The following is an 18232-nucleotide window of genomic DNA, read 5'->3' on the forward strand; positions in this document are numbered from 1 at the left end:
AAATTTGAAGACCTGATGGTGCCATCTTATTTATTAGATTTATTTATTTATTAGATTTGCATGCCACCCCTCTCCGTAGACTTTTCTCCCCTCCTCAACTTTCAGGCCTGGATTTCCTTGAGGCACCCAAGTATATTACCATATTTTTCAGACTATAAGACACACCGATGTATAAGACGCACCAAGATTTCAAATAGATAAGCCTCCCAAACTTTCTGTGTGGCCCTTTTTTTTGCAAAAACAGGGATAGTATTCCCTTCCCCCAGTCCCCAGGAGCACCCTGCAAGCCTCCAAAACCCTCTGCGCACCTCACTTTTGCAGGAAAAAAAGGCCAATTTTCCGCAAAAACAGGATGCAGGGGGGAGGGCATTGGGAACTCAAAAATAGCTGTAATAGACACACTGAAATTTCCACCCTCTTTTTGGGGGTAGGGGGGGGAGGAGGTGTGCCTTATACTCTGAAAAATATGGTAATAGATCCATCCTGCTTACTTGTTACATCAGCTGTGTATGTGCCCCATAAGTTAAAAAGATGCAAAATAAATTGGCGCATAGTCGGAAGGTTAGAGTTATTTTGTGTTCCATGGTTTCCTATTTAGCATAATCAACAGAAATAAGACAATAGTGACAGATTTTAGAAGCTGGGAGGTTTTCCTGGGCTTATCAGGGCTGACTCTACCATTAGATATAATGAGGAAGCTGCTTTAAATAGCCAATTTCAGATGGTTGAGAAAAGGACTCGGTCCATTATAGTTTGGATTTGTTTGGGGACAGGATTTCCTGCTTCCTGGCTGTCAAAAAATCAAGGGCCTCCGGGTTGAATGGCTCAGTGTCGGCCAGGAAAAAGCCTGGGGCCACTGTCCATATTTACCATTTTCTCTCCAAACCATCATTCTTCCTTGTCTGGTAGGTAGCCTGCTTTAAATCCCCCTAATTTGGTCCTGCAAAGAGGGCACATAAATGTGTCAACTGAAGAAGCGAGGAGTAGAAATAGTAGCCAAGCTTCCTTTATGCTCCTTGGCGTGGAGGAGAAGGTTATTCAGCCAATAATTATGAATTTGGCTTTTCAGCTAATATGGTGTTTTGTTTGGGGCTGCCAAGAACAGGAGATGTTGTATGGAATTAAGCCAAACTTAAACTGACATACAAGTAACCCTCAATCTATCACCACAATTGAGCTGCATATTGCTAAATAATAAGGTTGTTAAGTGAATTTTGCCCTGTGCTAAGACCTTTCTTCTCACTGTTGTTAAGTAAATCCATCACAGTTATTTATTTATTTATTTATTCATTCATTCATTCATTCATTCATTCATTCATTCATTCATTCATTTGATTTTTATGCCGCCCTTCTCCTTAGATTCGGGGCGGCTTACAACATGTTAGCAATAGCACTTTTTAACAGAGCCAGCCTATTGCCCCCACAATCCGGGTCCTCATTTTACCCAGCTCGGAAGGATGGAAGGCTGAGTCAGCCTTGAGCCGGTGATGAGATCTGAACCGCTGACCTTCAGATCTACAGTCAGCTTCAGTGGCTTGCAGTATAGCACTCTACCTGCTGCGCCACCCCGGCTCTGTTAGTAGCAATAGTCTTCTACACTTAACAGGGCTTTTACAGGCCTGTCTAAGTGGTTTACAGAGTCAGCCTATTGCCCCCAACAATCCAGGTCCTCATTTTACCGACCTTGGAAGGATGGAAGGCTGAATCAACTTTGAGCCGGTGAGAATCGAGCTGTTGAACTGCAGTCAGCGAGGTTTGCTATCAGTGGTTTACAGCAAGGCAAGAGTTGGGGTTTTCTTGTTTTGTTTTTTAATGGCCGGAGACCTTGATATTTCGATAGTGATGAAAAACATAAGGCTGCTTTATAACATCTGGGCAGAGGTGATTTTAGAAACACGTTTTGGGGTTTAGCCCTCTTCCAAGTTAAGTGCACCAGCGTGCCTTCCGTCCCCTGTCCTAATGTTTCTTTTTTACTAGTATCATGCATATGAATATTATATCTTTGCATACCACCAATATGCACTTGAGAAAACAAACAATAAATAAATAAATTCCCACCACTTGGAATTCCTACTTCCAAAGGTCAGAGCTCTCAACTCTGAGCGTGTTGTGTTTAGGGGAGGGCTTCAAAAATTTTAGCAAGGGGTTCTCTTCCCAGTTGCTGGGTGGGTGTGGCCATGGTGGGTGTGGCCTAGTCAGCCTCCCTGGCTCCAGAGGCTTTCCTGGAATCCAAGAGGGTGAAAATAGCTTCCCCAGGCTCCGGAGGCCCTCTGGAAGCTGGAAATAAACTTTTGGTACGCCCATTTTTCACCCTCGCCGAACATCTGCGCACACCCTGCACTTACCTGCATCCAAAATAAATCACATGGGGACTCCTGGGAGGAGTCTCTGAACTGCCCAGAATCTTGGCTACAGATTATCCCGAACACCTGTGAAACCTCAGCAGCTCACCCCTGGTTAAGTTTAAGAGGGGCTTCAAGGACATAGAAACATAGAAGTCTGACGGCAGAAAAAGACCTCATGGTCCATCTAATCTGCCCTTATACTATTTTCTGTATTTTATCTTAGGATGGATATATGTTTATCCCAGGCATGTTTAAATTCAGTTACTGTGGATTTACCAACCACGTCTGCTGGAAGTTTGTTCCAAGCATCTACTACTCTTTCAGTAAAATAGTATTTTCTCATGCTGCTTTTGATCTTTCCCCCAACTAACTTCAGGTTGTGTCCCCTTGTTCTTTGTGTTCACTTTCCTATTAAAAACACTTCCCTCCTGAACCTTATTTAACCCTTTAACATATATAAATGTTTCGACCATGTCCCCCCTTTTCCTTCTGTCCTCCAGACTATACAGATTGAGTTCATGAAGTCTTTCCTGATACGTTTTATGCTTAAGACCTTCCACCATTCTTGTAGCCCGTCTTTGGACCCGTTCAATTTTGTCAATATCTTTTTGTAGGTGAGGTCTCCAGAACTGAACACAGTATTCCAAATGTGGTCTCACCAGCACTCTATATAAGGGGATCACAATCTCCCTCTTCCTGCTTGGTATACCTCTAGCTATGCAGCCAAGCATCCTACTTGCTTTCCCTACCACCTGACTGCACTGTTCACCCAAGGGTCATATGGAAATGTGTTGCAGGTTGCTCACCTCTAGATTATGGCATAGAATGTTAAGTCAATTTACTCAGTTGAATGCATTCAACAAATTGTGATTAACACATGGTCTGACGTGATAGCTGAACTTAATCCAAAAGTCTTCAGGACCATTTCTACTGGCCCACCTTGACTTAGGGAAGGAATGGTAAAGGTTCCTTCCCATGGAGACATCTTAGGAGCACCTTCTCAGCCGAATACCTGGCACCGAGATAGGTTCTCCAGCCAGAATTCTGGGAGTTGAAATCCATGTACAGTGATACTTCGCCTTACCCCTCATCATACAAACTTTTCGAGATACAAACCCGGGGTTTAAGATTTTTTTGCCTCTTCTTCCAAACTATTTTCACCTTACTAACCCAAGCCGCCGCCACTGGGATGCCCCGCCTCCGGACGTCTGTTGCCAGTGAAGCGCCCGTTTTTGCGCTGCTGGGATTCCCCTGAGGCTCCCCTCCATGGGAAACACCACCTCCAGACTTCCGTGGTTTTGCGATACTGCAGGGGAATCCCAGCAGTGCAAAAACGGGCGTTTCGCTGGCAATGGAAGTCCGGAGGTGGGGTTTCCCAGCAAGGGGAGCCTCAGCAAAATTGCAGCATCACAAAAACACGGAAGTGCGGAGGTGGGGTTTTGAGGACTTACGTGTTTTTGCGATGCTGCAATTTCGCTGAGGCTCCCCTCGCTGGGAAACCTCACCTCCGGACTTCTGTTGCCAGCGAAGCACCCGTTTTTGTGATGCTGGGATTCCCCTGCAGCATCAGAAAAACACGTAAGTCTGGAGGTGGGGTTTCCCTTGGAGGGGAACCTCATGGGAATCCCAGCAGCACAAAAACGGGCGCTTCGGCTGGCAAAAGGGGTGAGTTTTGGGCTTGCACACATTAATTGCTTTTTTATCGATTCCTATGGGAAACATTGTTTCGTCTTACAAACTTTTCACCCTACAAACCTCGTCCGGGAACCAATTAAGTTCATAAGACGAGGTATCACTGTACCTTAAAGTATCCCAGGTTGAGGAACACTGCCTTTAAAACATAGTTACATCTCAGAGCTTTTGACTGCTGCTGTTGCCAGTGTGCCTTAACAAGCTAGCAAATTGTCAGGTTTAATTGTTGCATGTTTATTGTCATTGCGGCCATGCTGTAAACCATCTTGAAGCCTCTGGGAAATGGGTGTTTTCAAAATGTGTACATAAATAAACACCTCTTAGATTATGGCTAGCAGATAGAATAGCTCAGCATGCTGAGCACTGCTACGTGTCCTTGCAGGACCAGTAACTCGTAGTGGTGGGAGTAAGCCAGAACACAGCGTGGCATCAGCTGTCACCTTACTGTCTGCCACACACGGTACGTTAGTGCAATTGTGTAATAACTTGGCAGAGGTACATTGATGAGGCATTTCTGGAATAGGTGTGAGCTGCATGCTGTGTGAAACTTGGGGTTGCTTAGATGGACTGGCAAAAAAAAGCACAACGGCCTTGAGTTTGACTCTCTAGCGCAGGGGTCTCCAAACTTGGCAATTTTAAGACTCATGGACTTCAACTCCCAGAATCCTCCAGCTAGTTATGCTGGCTGGAGAATTCTGGGAGTTGAAGTCCACAAGTCTTAAAGGTGCTAAGTTTGAAGACCTCTGCTCTAGCGAATGCTGGCTGGGGAATTCTGGGAGTTGAAGTCCAGATATCTTCAAGTTGCCAAGTTTGGGAAACACTGCTCTAGAAGAAGCAAAAAAGAAAGTAAACAAAAAGGCAAACAAGGAACAAGCTACTCAGAAGGTATTTAAAGTAGGCGATGGAGGTACATTTGTCCACAAAATATTTGCTTCTGGTGGCATTGCCTTCAAGATTCAGAATGCATTTTATCCTTTGTGCCTTGGACAAAGCCAGGGAAGCAATTTCTAGTTATCCTTTTGGCATTGCTCATAGACAATTCATCCTCAGCCTCACAGGCTTCCAGTTGGGTGGACCTCTGCTCCCAACAAGTAAAAATGTTTAAAAAAAAAAAAAAAAGTACTGCACATGTGCAGAGGATCATTTCTGGGAAGTGATGCATGCTCATGACATGAACTTCTGTCGTGATGCAAACTGATGGGGAAGATACCCTGTTTTTCCCAAAATAAGACGTCCCCTGATAATAAGCCCAATTGGGCTTTTGAATGCATGACAGTAATGCTAAGCAGTTATTTCTGGGTTCAAAAAAAACATAATGCAGGGTCTTGTTTTTGGGGAAACGCAGTAAGTAGAATCCAATGAACCAAACGTCCTTAAATGTTTAAATATAGTTTTTTGTACAGTCTGTTGAATTCTTGCATTCAGGGCAATATTAGAGATTGAGACGTATTTCCCTGCCCCCCTCTGCTTGGATCCATTTCCTTGAGTATAATCTCCTTCAATGACTACATACTGGAAATTGATGGCGGTGGAGCTAATCAAGATTACCTGGCTAGAGGCCTGAAGTGATTGCTTTGAAATTAGGTTAAGGGACTTTTATCTTACCCTATTAGCATACTTTAGGAAAGGTAATCAGGGTCAGGCATCAAGAAATAAGAGGTCTCTGTCAATTTATGTATAACAATCCCTTCATATGATTTCCACATAGTTTGGACGTGGAGTTAGTAGCCCAGTGAGATGGGCTTAACCATTGTTCTCTTAGCCCGGGGATGTCTAACTCAAGACCCATGGACCAGATCAGGCCTGTGGGGTGCTTAAATCTGTCTGCAAGATCGCCCTGGAAATAGCGAAAGACTGGCCTGCGGTGCCTCTGCTAGCTTTGGTAACCCATTTTTGCTGGCAGAGTGTTTGGACCACTACAGGTACCATTGAGTGACATCGACCTAGCCACGCCCACCCCAGCCACACCCACCCTGGCCTGCCATATTGGCCCGTACCAGCTGCAACCCGCTACTGGTTCTAAATAGACAATTACCTTTATAACAGTGATGGAGAACCAGTGATGGCAGCATGCCAGGTGGAAGAGAAAGGTGGGGAGGGGAGGACATTGAGAAGTCATTCGCCCCCCCCCCGGTGGAATACAGGTGGTCCTCGACTTTCAACAGTTCGTTTAGTGACCGTTAAAACTTATAACGGCGCTGGAAAATGTGTCTTATGGCTGTTTTTCACCGGGTAGAATTCCCATAATCGTGTGCTTAAAAATTTGAGATGCTTGGCGACTGGTTCATACTTACAACGGTTGCTGTGTCCTTGGTTCATGGGAATCCCCTTTTGAGACCACCTGGCAAGCAAAGTCAGTGGAGAAGCGAGACTCGCTTAATAACCGGATGACCAAGTTCATCAATTGCAGTGATTCATTTAACAACTGAGGCAAGAAACTTCGTAAAATGGTGGAGGAGGGAGGGCGAAACTCACTTAAGGAATGGTTTCCTCGACCAGAGATTTTGGGCTCTGTTGGGGTCGTAAGTCGAAGACTGCCTGTAGAAACAAAAAAGTTGTAAGTCACTTTTTTTCAGTGTTCTTGTACCTTTGAACGGTCACTAAATAAACTGTTGTACCATTATGCTCCAGCACGTCTAGCCCAAATCCATCCAAACGTAAGTAATAAGTGCTGGAAATGCAAATCTGCCATAGGTACGTACTATCACATTTGGTGGTTATGTCCGGAAGCAGAAAGATTTTGGTCCAGGATTCAAAATTGGTTGAAAGAGATGTTTAAATTATCAATTGGAAATGAAACCGGAAATGTATCTTTTGGGAATAATTAGAGGACAGCATAGCAAGGAAGATTTACTACTTGATAACACATATATTAACATCAGCAAGGTTGGTGTTTGCACAAGCTTGGAAAAAAGAAAATATATCAAATGAAGAAATGGTGATTAGGAAAATGCTAGACTGTGCTAAATTAAGTAAATTAACATATGGATTACAGAATAAACAAAATAAGGGCTACTATACAGTTTGCGAGAAATTATAGTTGGATAGAAAAGAAAAAAGAATCGAACTAATGTTTAAGGGGAAAAAATGAATTAATAGAAACAGAATTGTAAAGTATAAAGTATTAAGCAAATTCATTTTGTATATCTATAATTAATAAATAAATAAATAAATAAACAAACTGTTGTAAATTGAGGACTACCAATATCCCTCTTTGAGTACAAGTGCACTAGAGTGCCTTCCATCCCCTGTCCTATTGCTCTCCTATATCTCTTATACCTTTCTTCTATTCCTATATCTCTTCTTCTATTCTCTCATTGATATGCTCTATTACTATATCTTCTCTTCTATTCTTTCTTAGATATAGAAACATAGAAACATAGAAGACTGACGGCAGAAAAAGACCTCATGGTCCATCTAGTCTTCCCTTATACTATTTCCTGTATTTTATCTTAGGATGGATATATGTTTATCCCAGGCACGTTTAAATTCAGTTACTGTGGCTTTACCAACCACGTCTGCTGGAAGTTTGTTCCAAGGATCTACTACTCTTTCAGTGAAATAATATTTCCTCACGTTGCTTTTGATCTTTCCCCCAACTAACTTCAGATTGTGTCCCCTTGTTCTTGTATTTTACTATGAGTATCTCCTCTATAACCTTCATCATGTATTTTACTATGTGTATATAGATATATACCCACTAAAACCCTCATTGTGTATTGGACAAAATAAATAAATAAATAAACAAATAAATAAACCCGGCTAACCTTCAGGTCTATTTCAGGCCTAATTACGCAAAGCTTCCTCAAAAAGTTTTTTTTTTCAGGCCTGCATAGTCAGCCCCCTCTCTCTTTTTTTACCTCAGCAAAGAATGGCCTTTAAAAAACAGCAGAGAAGGGTAGATTCTGAATTGAATGCATTTTGTGGAAAGGCACATTCCCAACAGATGACATCCCTGTGCCACAAAAAAATAATAATTAGTGAGCCCGTTGCATTTTGTGAAATACTCGGCGTGGGGATTGACAGTCTTTTGGAGGCTGATCAATCTTCGTGAGGTGAAGCGTCCTCGGAGGCGTGGATCCTCCTCACCCTCATACTTTTCAGAACATACACGTAGTCTCACTTCATTTTGTGATGATTTTAAAGTTACAGAGGCATGGGAACAAGTTACCATTTTTCACACTTAATGATCGTTACGGCGTCCTGAAGGTCACGCCCTCAAATTTGCATCCAGGTCATATTTCTGACAGTTTATTTATTTTATTTATTTATTGGATTTGTATGCCGCCCCTCTCCGTAGACTCGGGGCGGCTAACAACAACAATAAAAAACAGCATGTAAATCCAATACTAAAACAACTAAAAAACCCTTATTGTAAAACTAATCATACATGCAAGCAAACATATCATGCATAATTTGTAAAGGCCTAGGGGGAAAGAGTATCTCAATTCCCCCATGCCTGATGGCAGAGGTGGGTTTTAAGGAGCTTACGAAAGGCGAGGAGGGTGGGGGCAATTCTAATCTCTGGGGGGAGTTGGTTCCAGAGGGCCGGGGCCACCACAGAGAAGGCTCTTCCCCTGGGCCACGCCAAACGACATTGTTTAGTTGTCGGGACCTGGAGAAGGCCCACTCTGTGGGACCTAACTGGTCGTTGGGATTCGTGCAGCAGTTGCAATGTCTGGGGGGGGAGGGTTTCATGTGATCACCTTTTGTGACCTTCTGATGAGCAAAGGTCAGCTGGGGAAGTCAGGTACCACTTCATAACCGTGTGTCTTTAACTCTGGGGTGTCAAACCCAATTTCATTGAGGGCCACGTCAGGGTTGTGTTTGACTTTGTGGGGGGGGAGGTGTTGTGTGGACGTGCACAGTTCGATATCACTCGTGTCGGAGTCACTTGTGATAGCCAAGTGTTAAGACAGGACTTTCCCAGACCCTGGTTCTCTCATAATCTTCTTTCCTTCCTTCCTACCTTCTTTCCTTCCTTCCTTCCTTCCTTTCCTCTCTCTGTCACTCCCTCCCTCCTTCCTTCCTTTGTTCCTTCCTACCTTCCTTCCTTCCTTCCTTCCTTTCCTCTCTCTGTCACTCCCTACCTTCCTCCTTCCTTCCTTCCTTCCTTTTCTTCTTTTTCCTTCTCTATTCCTTCTTTCTTTTTCTTTTTCTTTCCCCTTTCCTTCTTTTTCCTTCCCATCATTCCTTTCCCCCTCTTTCTCTTTTCTTTTCTCCTTTACTACCCCTTCTCCAGTGGTGGGTTGCTCCCCGTTTAGCCCGGTTCTGCAAACTAGTAGTGCCAGCGGCAGCAAGCTCCACCCACCCACCCGGGAGGCTTTTGCGCATATGCAGAAGAGCTGTGCACGCCTGCCTGCGAACCAGTAGCGACGGCATTTAAAACCCATTACTGCCCTTCTTGTATGCTCAAAGGCAAAAAGGAAAGCCTTTCTCCTTTTGTATTGTTTTTAGTTTGTTTTGATAGCAGCTTGCCATTGAAAACAAAGCCCATGAGGCCCTTCCGTGCTCATTTTCACTGGCAGAAGCACCACGGGCTGATCCTTTACTGTTTCTAGGGCGGCCTCGTGGGTCGATGTAAGCACCCACAGCCCGGAGCTTGACACCCGTGGTCTAACTTTACCCCTGCAAGGATTGACTTGAACTGGGGGGGAATCTACTTCCTCATTGCTTATATGTTTACTGTGACAATCATTAAATGTTGTACCTTATGATTCTTGACAAATGTATATTTTTCCTTTATGTACACTGAGAGCATATGCACCAAATTCCTTGTGTGTAGCATCACTCTTGGCCAATAAAGAATTATTCTATTCTTTTCTCCACTGTAATTTTTCCCTTTGCCACAGAAATTTTGGGTTCTATGGTGGTCGCAAGTCAAACGCTACCTGTGCCTTCTAGTTTTACCCACTTAGCTGTTAAACTGTTGATTTCAGGCTGTTGTGCCTTCTTGTGTGACGTCTCTTCCCTCCTATCCACCCAGGGTTCCCCTCCCCTCAAAAAAAGTCTCTTTCTCTGCCTCTCTTTTAGTTATGAATAGAATACAATAAAATAATAATAGGATATAATAAAAGGATAGGAGAGGATAGGGGAGGAGAGGAGAGATAGGAGAAGAGAGGAGCAGAAGAAAAAAGAAAAGAAAAGAGAGAAGAGAATTATACCCTGTTTTCCCCAAAATAAGACATCCCCTGATAATAAGCCCAGTTTGCCTTTTGTGTGCATGGCAGTAAGGCCAAGCGCTTATTTCAGGGTTCAAAAACATGTAAGACAGGGTGTTATTTTCAGGAAACAAGGCAGAAGAGAAGAGAATAATAGAAAAGAATAGAAGGGGAAGAGAAGAGAATAATAAGAGAGAACAGAATAATAGAATAGAACAAAAGAATAGAATAGAAGAATAGAATAGAAGAATAGAATGGAATGAAATGGAAGAATAGAATAGAATAATTGAATAGAATAGAATAGAACAGAACAGAATTTTTATTGGCAAAGCATGATTGGATACACAAAGAATTTATCTTAGGTGTATGGATTATAAAGAACCATCCAAAGAATCTATAGAAGGGTCTTTCTTTTACTTAAACATTTCCTGTGATTAGAAATCTCTCCATGGATCATGGTGTTCTTGTGTATACGTGTGTGTGTGTGTGCGCACGTTTTGTTCCTCCTACAATCCCCCACCTCACCCGCAACCCTGCCACTCAACTCAGGGCTGATGGGCAGGTGAGAGTCAAGTGTGATTAATTCTGGTGGCCGTAAGAGGCTTTCTCTCAAATCCTCACCATGGTTCAGGGGGCCTAGGAAGCTTAGCGGTGCTTTGCTTTTAATAAGAGCTAGAAAAGAGAAAATATAGCATTTTGAACAAGGAAGGGGTTTAACAACTGAATAGAGAGGAGGGACATCTTATTTTAGCGGTGTAAATATTACTACCATTCTACTCCTGGGCACCCCCTGAGTATATACCATGTTTCCCTGAAAATATGACCCTGTCTTATATTTTTTGAACCCGGAAATAAGCACTTGGCCTTATTTTCTGGGCGGTTTTATTATTTTGGACATTCATTGCCTCAGATGGGACTAGAATTCATAGTTTCCTAGTGAAAAACCCAAAGTCACCCAGCCAATTTTCATGCCTGAGGCAGGACTAGAATTCAAAGTCTCCTGGTGATTGGCCCAAGTTACATAGCTGACTTTCATTGCCTTAGATGGGACTAGAATTCTCTGTCTCCTGGTGATTGGCCCAAGTTATTCAGCTGACTTTCATTGCCTCAGATAGGACTAGAATTCTCTGTCTCCTGGTGATTGGCCCAAGTTACTTAGCTGACTTTCATTGCCTTAGATGGGACTAGAATTCACAGTCTCCTGGTGATAAGCCCAAAGTCACCCAGCCAATTTTCATGCCTAAGTCGGGACTAGAACTCACAGTCTTCCAGTTTCTCACCTGGTGCCTTAAACTGGCACGATCTCAAGAGAGACTGCTTGTTTCCTAAGAGATGTCTATTTTTTAGATTGCCTTGTAGATTTGTTTTCTTCTGGTCATGAGGACTAGGATCCCAACAGCCTAATACTTTCCTCCAGGCTTCTCGGTGAATTCCTGAAGGTCCAAGAAGCCTCAAGGCAGCAGATGTCATAGAACAAAAATAAGTCATTGGGGAAGGATAGACAACACACTCCCTTAATCTTTAAATACGCCTTCCATTATTATTCTGATTACCTGTGTAGAACATTTTGGGTCTGGGGGCTTCTTGCACTGGATGGGGACATTTTTCATCCTAAAACGAAGGCATTAAATTCTCCTGGCAGGACCAAAGCTGCTGTCACGCTGAAGCGCCACAGGTAGCCTTCTTTCGGACGGACCTTTCCGGCATTTGACCATTTTGCAGGTAAGCCAAAGAGAGAAGGTAAACCCAATATAAATCAGTGAATGTGATCTCTGCAACTGGATTGTAAAAACAAAGCATTGGGCAAGGCAAAAGAACCTGTTGAAAGTTGGGATGGATATACCCATGCTGATTGTTTAGCAGAGCTGAGCTGGCATCTTGTGAGTAAATGCCAGCCATGGTCAGGGTTAAATTACGCCAAGGCCAACTATGATTCTCCCTCCCTCCCTCCCTCCCTCCCTCCCTTTCTTCCTTCTTCCCTTTCCTCTTCCTCCTTCCTTCCCTTTTCCCTCTTCATCCTCGTCCCTTCCTTCCTTCATTTCTTCTTTCCCTCCATTCTTTCCCTCTCTCCCTCCTATTCTTTCTTTCTTTCTTTCTTCTTCACCTTTCTCTTCTTCCTTCCCTCCTTTTCTTTCTCCATCCTCCTCTCTGCCTTCCTCCCTTCATTTCTTCCTCCCTCCTTCCCCTCCCTTCTTTCTTTCTTTCTTTCTTTCTTCTTCCCTTTCCTCTTCCTCATCCCTCATTCCTTTCCCTTCTCCATCCTCCTCCCTCCCTTCATTTCTTCCTCTCTTTCTTTCTCCCTCCCTTCCTCCTCCCCTTCCTCCCTCCCTTCCTCCTCCCCTTTCTTCTTCCACCTCCCTCCCTTCCCTTCCTCCTCCTCCTCCCCCCTTCCTTCATTTATTTCTCCCTTTCTTTCCTTCTTCTGTTCTTTCTCCCTTTTTTGTGTTCTTCCTTTCTTCCTCTCCTCTTCCTCCTCCTTCTCCCTTCCCTCCTTTGTTCCTCTTTCCTTCTCTTTCTCTCTCTCACTCTCTCTTTCTTTTTCTCATTCCCTCCCTTTTTTCTCCTCCCGCCTCCCTCCCTCCCTTTTCTCTCTCTCTCTTTCTCTCTTTCTTTCGCTCTCTCTCTCTCCATCCTCCCAGTGGAATATCGGAAACGCGCAAATCTGGGTTTGAAACCATGAGTTCGGTCGCCGTACTAACCCCCGAGAGCTTTGCTGAGCACCGCAGCGGCCTGAGGGACGAAGAATCACGAGGTGAGGGGGCCTTGCCGAGGGGAGGATGCCAGATCATGAAGAACAGCGAGAAGCAAAATTGGTGACAAGTCACTTTTTTTTGGTGCCGCTGTAACTTTGAACAGACACTTAGTGACTGGTTATATAGTTGAGGACTACCTGTTGTTGGTCACTGAACTTCACTCAAAGGAGCCGCTGTCTCTATACATCTCTCTCTTTCTGTCCTTTTGACATTGGTTTCCTTGTGGTCTCCCCTCCAAACAGGTGGTGTCCCAGAAGATGAGGCCTACATCCCCACTTATTTGGAAGCTTTCCCACCGCTCCCGGAAAAGGGCGCTCCGGGCGAAAGATCCAGTGAGTTCACAGGAGTATGGAACAAAATTCGGCCTATCAAATCTTCGGTCATCACCCAGGTGTGTGCGGCACACAGTGTGTGTAGGTGGGGTGTGTCTCTCCCAGAAAAGGAATGTGTGGGTTGTGGAAGCAACCTTTGCGAATCTGGTTTCCTCCCAAGTGCCTGGACTTCCATACCAAGAATTCATAGAAACATAGAAGTCTGACGGCAGAAAAAGACCTCCCGGTCCATCTAGTCTGCCCTTATACTATTTTCTGTATTTTATCTTAGGGTGGATATATGTTTCTCCCAGGCATGTTTAAATTCAGTTACTGTGGATTTACCAACCATGTCTGTTGAAAGTTTGCTCCAAGGATCTACTACTCTTTCAGTAAAATAATATTTTCTCACGTTGCTTTTGATCTTTCCCCCAACTAACTTCAGATTATGTCCCCTTGTTCTTTGTGTTCACTTTCCTATTAAAAACACTTCCCTCCTGAACCTTATTTAACCCTCTAATATATTTAAATGTTTCGATCATGTACTCCCTTTTCCTTCTGTCCTCCAGACTATGCAGATTGAGTTCATGAAGTCTTTCCTGATACGTTTTATGCTTAAGACCTTCCACCATTCTTGTAGCCCGTCTTTGGACCCGTTCAATTTTGTCAATATCTTTTTGTAGGTGAGGTCTCCAGAACTGAACACAGTATTCCAAATGTGGTCTCACCAGCATTCTATATAGCGGGATCATAATCTCCCTCTTCCTGCTTGTTATACCTCTAGCTATGCAGCCAAGCATCCTACTTGCTTTCCCTACCGCCTGACTGCACTGTTCACCCATTTTGAGACTGTCAGAAATCACTACCCCTAAATCCTTTTCTTTTGAAGTATTTGCTAACACAGAACTGCCAATACAATACTCAGATTGAGGATTCCTTTTCCCCAAGTGCATTATTTTACATTTGGAAACATTAAACTGCAGTTTCCATTGCTTTGACCATTTATCTAGTAAAGCTAAATCATTTACCATATTACAGACGCCTCCAGGAATATCAACCCTATTGCACACTTTAGAGTCATCGGCAAATAGGCAAACCTTTCCTACCAAACCTTCCCCTATGTCACTCACAAACATATTAAAAAGAATAGGACCCAGAACAGACCCTTGTGGCACACCGCTTGTAACCTGACTCTGCTCAACTATGGCTGAGAATTCTCCGACATCCAAGCCTGGGCAAGGTTGGTCCAGAGCAGTGGGGAGTCAGTGGGACATATCCTGAAGTTAATGAAGCCATTTGCAAATGGCTTTTGTTGATAATTGAGGATACAATTTGCATCCGAAGGCTGCTGGGATACTAGTATAGACATAGAAACATAGAAGATTGACGGCAGAAAAAGACCTCATGGTCCATCTAGTCTGCCCTTATACTATTTCATGTATTTTATCTTAGGATGGATATATGTTTATCCCAGGCATGTTTAAATTCAGTTCCTGTGGATTTACCAACCACGTCTGCTGGAAGTTTGTTCCAAGCATCTACTACTCTTTCAGTAAAATAATATTTTCTCACGTTACTTATAATCTTTCCCCCAGCTAGTAAATACAACAGATTCCGTTTTTACCAATAAAAAAATATTTGTAGCTCATATTTGAAATAAGGATTTTTTTTCAAAAGTTTTATTTATTTTTCTCCACCTTCGCAAATACAGATTCAACATGTATATGCCTTCCAGTATTACATCATAAAAGGTTCATAATTGTATATTTTTGCCCTTTATTCATAGACCCCTATTCATTTTTTTTAATATTAAACAACAGCCTGCCCCTTTAATTACCCTTTCTTGCACCCCCCCTTCCTCCTTCCTTCTTTCCTCCACCTACTTCCTTTCCCTTCACTCCTCCTAAGCCTCTCTCTCCCTCTTTCTTCTTTGTCTCTCTCTCTTTCTCTCTCTCCACCTCTCACTCCTTCTCTCCCTTCCTTTCTACTTCCTCTTCACCCCTCTAGTACCTTTCCTGGGTGTCCCAACCTGTTACTTATATTAGCAGACCGTTGCTGTAAAATTCACTTTAAAGACAGTACCAATCACATTTTTTTTTAATTCGTTGCTTATAATTTGTTGCTTTTGTTTTAGGTATATAACACCAAATTCCTGTTCCAAAATGAGGAATTCTTGATGCCGACTGGGCTTGTTTTCTTGCATGAACTCAATCTGTATAGTCTGGAGGACAGAAGGAAAAGGGGGGACATGATCGAAACATTTAAATATATTAAAGGGTTAAATAAGGTTCAGGAGGGAAGTGTTTTTAATAGGAAAGTGAACACAAGAACAAGGGGACACAATCTGAAGTTAGTTGGGGGAAAGATCAAAAGCAACATGAGAAAATATTATTTTACTGAAAGAGTAGTAGATCCTTGGAACAAACTTCCAGCAGACGTGGTAGATAAATCCACAGTAACTGAATTTAAACATGCCTGGGATAAACATATATCCATCCTAAGATAAAATACAGAAAATAGTATAAGGGCAGACTACATGGACCATGAGGTCTTTTTCTGCCGTCAGACTTCTATGTTTCTATGTTTCTATGTTGTTTTCTTGCAGATGTTTCATGACCAAAACTAGATAACCGGTCACTGCTAATGCAGTGCAGTATTAGTGTGTAGCACTGATGATGTTACCTAGTCAGGAAATGTCTGCAAAACAACCAATAAGCCAAAGTCCTCTCCTCCCCACTCCACAAACCCTTTTCCAGTGATTGCTAACCTTTTTATTATCCTGTGCCGAAAGCACGTACCTGCCGGCACCTATAATGCAATGTGTGCACCCCCCCATGTGCATGTGTACATGATCCCCCATGCTCCCACACCACTTGCGCATGTGCATGTGCCACTCATTTTTGGCATAGTAGGCCACCTGCAGCCTCCTGGGACCAAAAAGGGCCTGGGGGGCACCGTACCTCCCATGCCCTGTTTTGGACCTAGTATTTATTAATTTATTAATTTATTAACTATTTATTTATTATTTATTATTCATAATTAATTAATTAATTAATTAATTAAATTTGTATGCTGCCCCTCTCCGCAGACTCGGGGCGGCTCACAGCAATAGTAAAAAACAATGTAAAATACAAATCTAATATTTAAAAAACGAAAAACCCATAATTTAAAAAACATACACGCAACATACCATACATAGACTATATAAGCCTGGGGAAGATGTCTCAATTCCCCCATGCCTGACGGCAGAGATGGGTCTTAAGAAGTTTACGAAAGGCAAGGAGGGTGGGGGCAACTCTGATATCTGGGGGGAGCTGGTTCCAGAGGGTCGGGGCCGCCACAGAGAAGGCTCTTCCCCTGGGTCACGCCAGACAACATTGTTTAGTCGACGGGACCTGAGGAAGGCCAACTCTGTGGGACCTAACTGGTCGCTGGGATTCGTGCGGCAGAAGGCATTCCCGGTAGTAGGGCTCCCTGCAGCCTCCTGGGACCAAAAATATGACGGGGGGGCACCCTAACCCCACACCACGTTTTGGGCCTAGTAGGCCTCCCTGCAGCCTCCTGGGACGAAAAAGGGGCATTGGGGAGATGCCTCACCCTTCTATGCCACATTTTGGGCCTAGTGGGCCTCCCTGCAGCCTCCTGGGACCAAAAACAGGCTACGCCTCCACACTGGCCCAGCGGTGACCCCAGCGCATGCGTGCGCAATTCCCCATATGCCCCACGCACCCCAAAAACCACTCGCTAGTGGGAGGCAGGCATGTGCAGTAGATCTGAGCTGGGCCACGATTCACGTGCCTGCACAGAGGGCTACGCGTGCCATAGGTTCACCATTGTGTGTCCTCTTCTTATCACTGAAGATGTTACCTAGCTTAGGTCATGAAACGTCTGAAATAATACAACAACCCAGTTCAAAGAACACCCTGGATTCCCCCCAGAGTCTTGTTTTTTTATGTGGGGATGTGTGTGGCTTAATGGCATATAAGTCCAATAAATAAATAAATGAATTACTGGGAGACTGGGAAGAAAAGTAAATTGGGTCAAACCATTTTGAGAGCCGCTGGTCTGGAAAAGTAATCATAAGACAGGGAAATGAAAAGGCAGAATTCCAATATCCCCCCCCCCCTCTGCTCCCCCCCCAGCCCAACCTTCTTTAAAATCTCTAGATTGAATTCTGCTTAGAAAGAGAGACAGGAATTAGGGGTGGGGGGCGTAGCAAGGGCTTTTGACCTCCTGCTTTGATAACCAGGGGATTAGTCTGGAGAACCCTTTCCCAGCCTCTGCAATTTTAAGATGACTGGGACTCCAACTCTCGTGACTGTGCGTGTACGCACACAACATACACACCCAAACACACCCAGAGGTGATGTTCTGGGTCAATTCTTTTGGCATGATTCCATTAACAGAGTAGGAAGGGATCTAAGAGGACTTCTAGTCCAACCCCCTGCTCAAATGGGAGACGCTGTACCATTTCAGATAAGTGGCCGTCCAATCTCTTTTTAAAAAGCATCCAGTGTTTGGACAAAAAACCCTCTCTTCCTCCTTTTCGCTCTATTTCTCTATACCTCCCTCTTTCTCTCTCTTAATTCCTTCCTCTTTCTCTCTCTCTCTCTTTCTCTGTCTCTCTCTCTTTCTCTCTTGCTATCTCTCTCTTTCTTTTTCTCTCTCTGTCTCTATTTCTGTCTCTCTTGCTATCTCTCTTTCTCTCTCCCCCTTTCTCTTTCTCTGTCTCTCTTGCTATCTCTCTTTCTTTGTCTCTCTCTTTCTCTGTCTCGCTTTCTCTCTTTCTTTCTTTCTCTTTCTCTGTCTCTTGCTATCTCTCTCTTTCTCTCTCGTTACACCATGCATCGGGCAGTAGCCAGGGGTGGCGGCAGAGCGGTTGACTGTGAGCAGGAGCCCTGACGGTGGTGGCTGGACGTGCTGCTGGACGCTGTACATGCTGGCGCTGCGCTGGGTACAGGGCTGGCACC

At 43.8% G+C, this 18232-nt stretch overlaps 1 protein-coding gene across 5 annotated transcripts in view; it reads left to right on the forward strand.

The window, feature by feature from the left end:
- The window catches only part of LOC139154660 (vigilin-like), a 78274-nt gene that overhangs the window by 20781 nt on the left and 39261 nt on the right, over positions 1-18232 (forward strand). For all 5 annotated transcript variants that reach the window (XR_011556952.1, XR_011556953.1, XM_070729521.1 and 2 more), the window contains exons 2-4: positions 11841-11920; positions 12838-12950; positions 13194-13342. Coding sequence is in view for 3 of the 5 variants with exons in the window: in XM_070729521.1 (XP_070585622.1) it covers positions 12875-12950; positions 13194-13342 (225 nt within the window). In the remaining 2 variants the exon portion in view is untranslated. The remainder of the gene's footprint in view (positions 1-11840; positions 11921-12837; positions 12951-13193; positions 13343-18232) is intronic.

Source organism: Erythrolamprus reginae, chromosome Z, assembly GCF_031021105.1.
Source record: "Erythrolamprus reginae isolate rEryReg1 chromosome Z, rEryReg1.hap1, whole genome shotgun sequence".
In the NCBI taxonomy this organism is placed as follows: domain Eukaryota; kingdom Metazoa; phylum Chordata; class Lepidosauria; order Squamata; family Dipsadidae; genus Erythrolamprus; species Erythrolamprus reginae.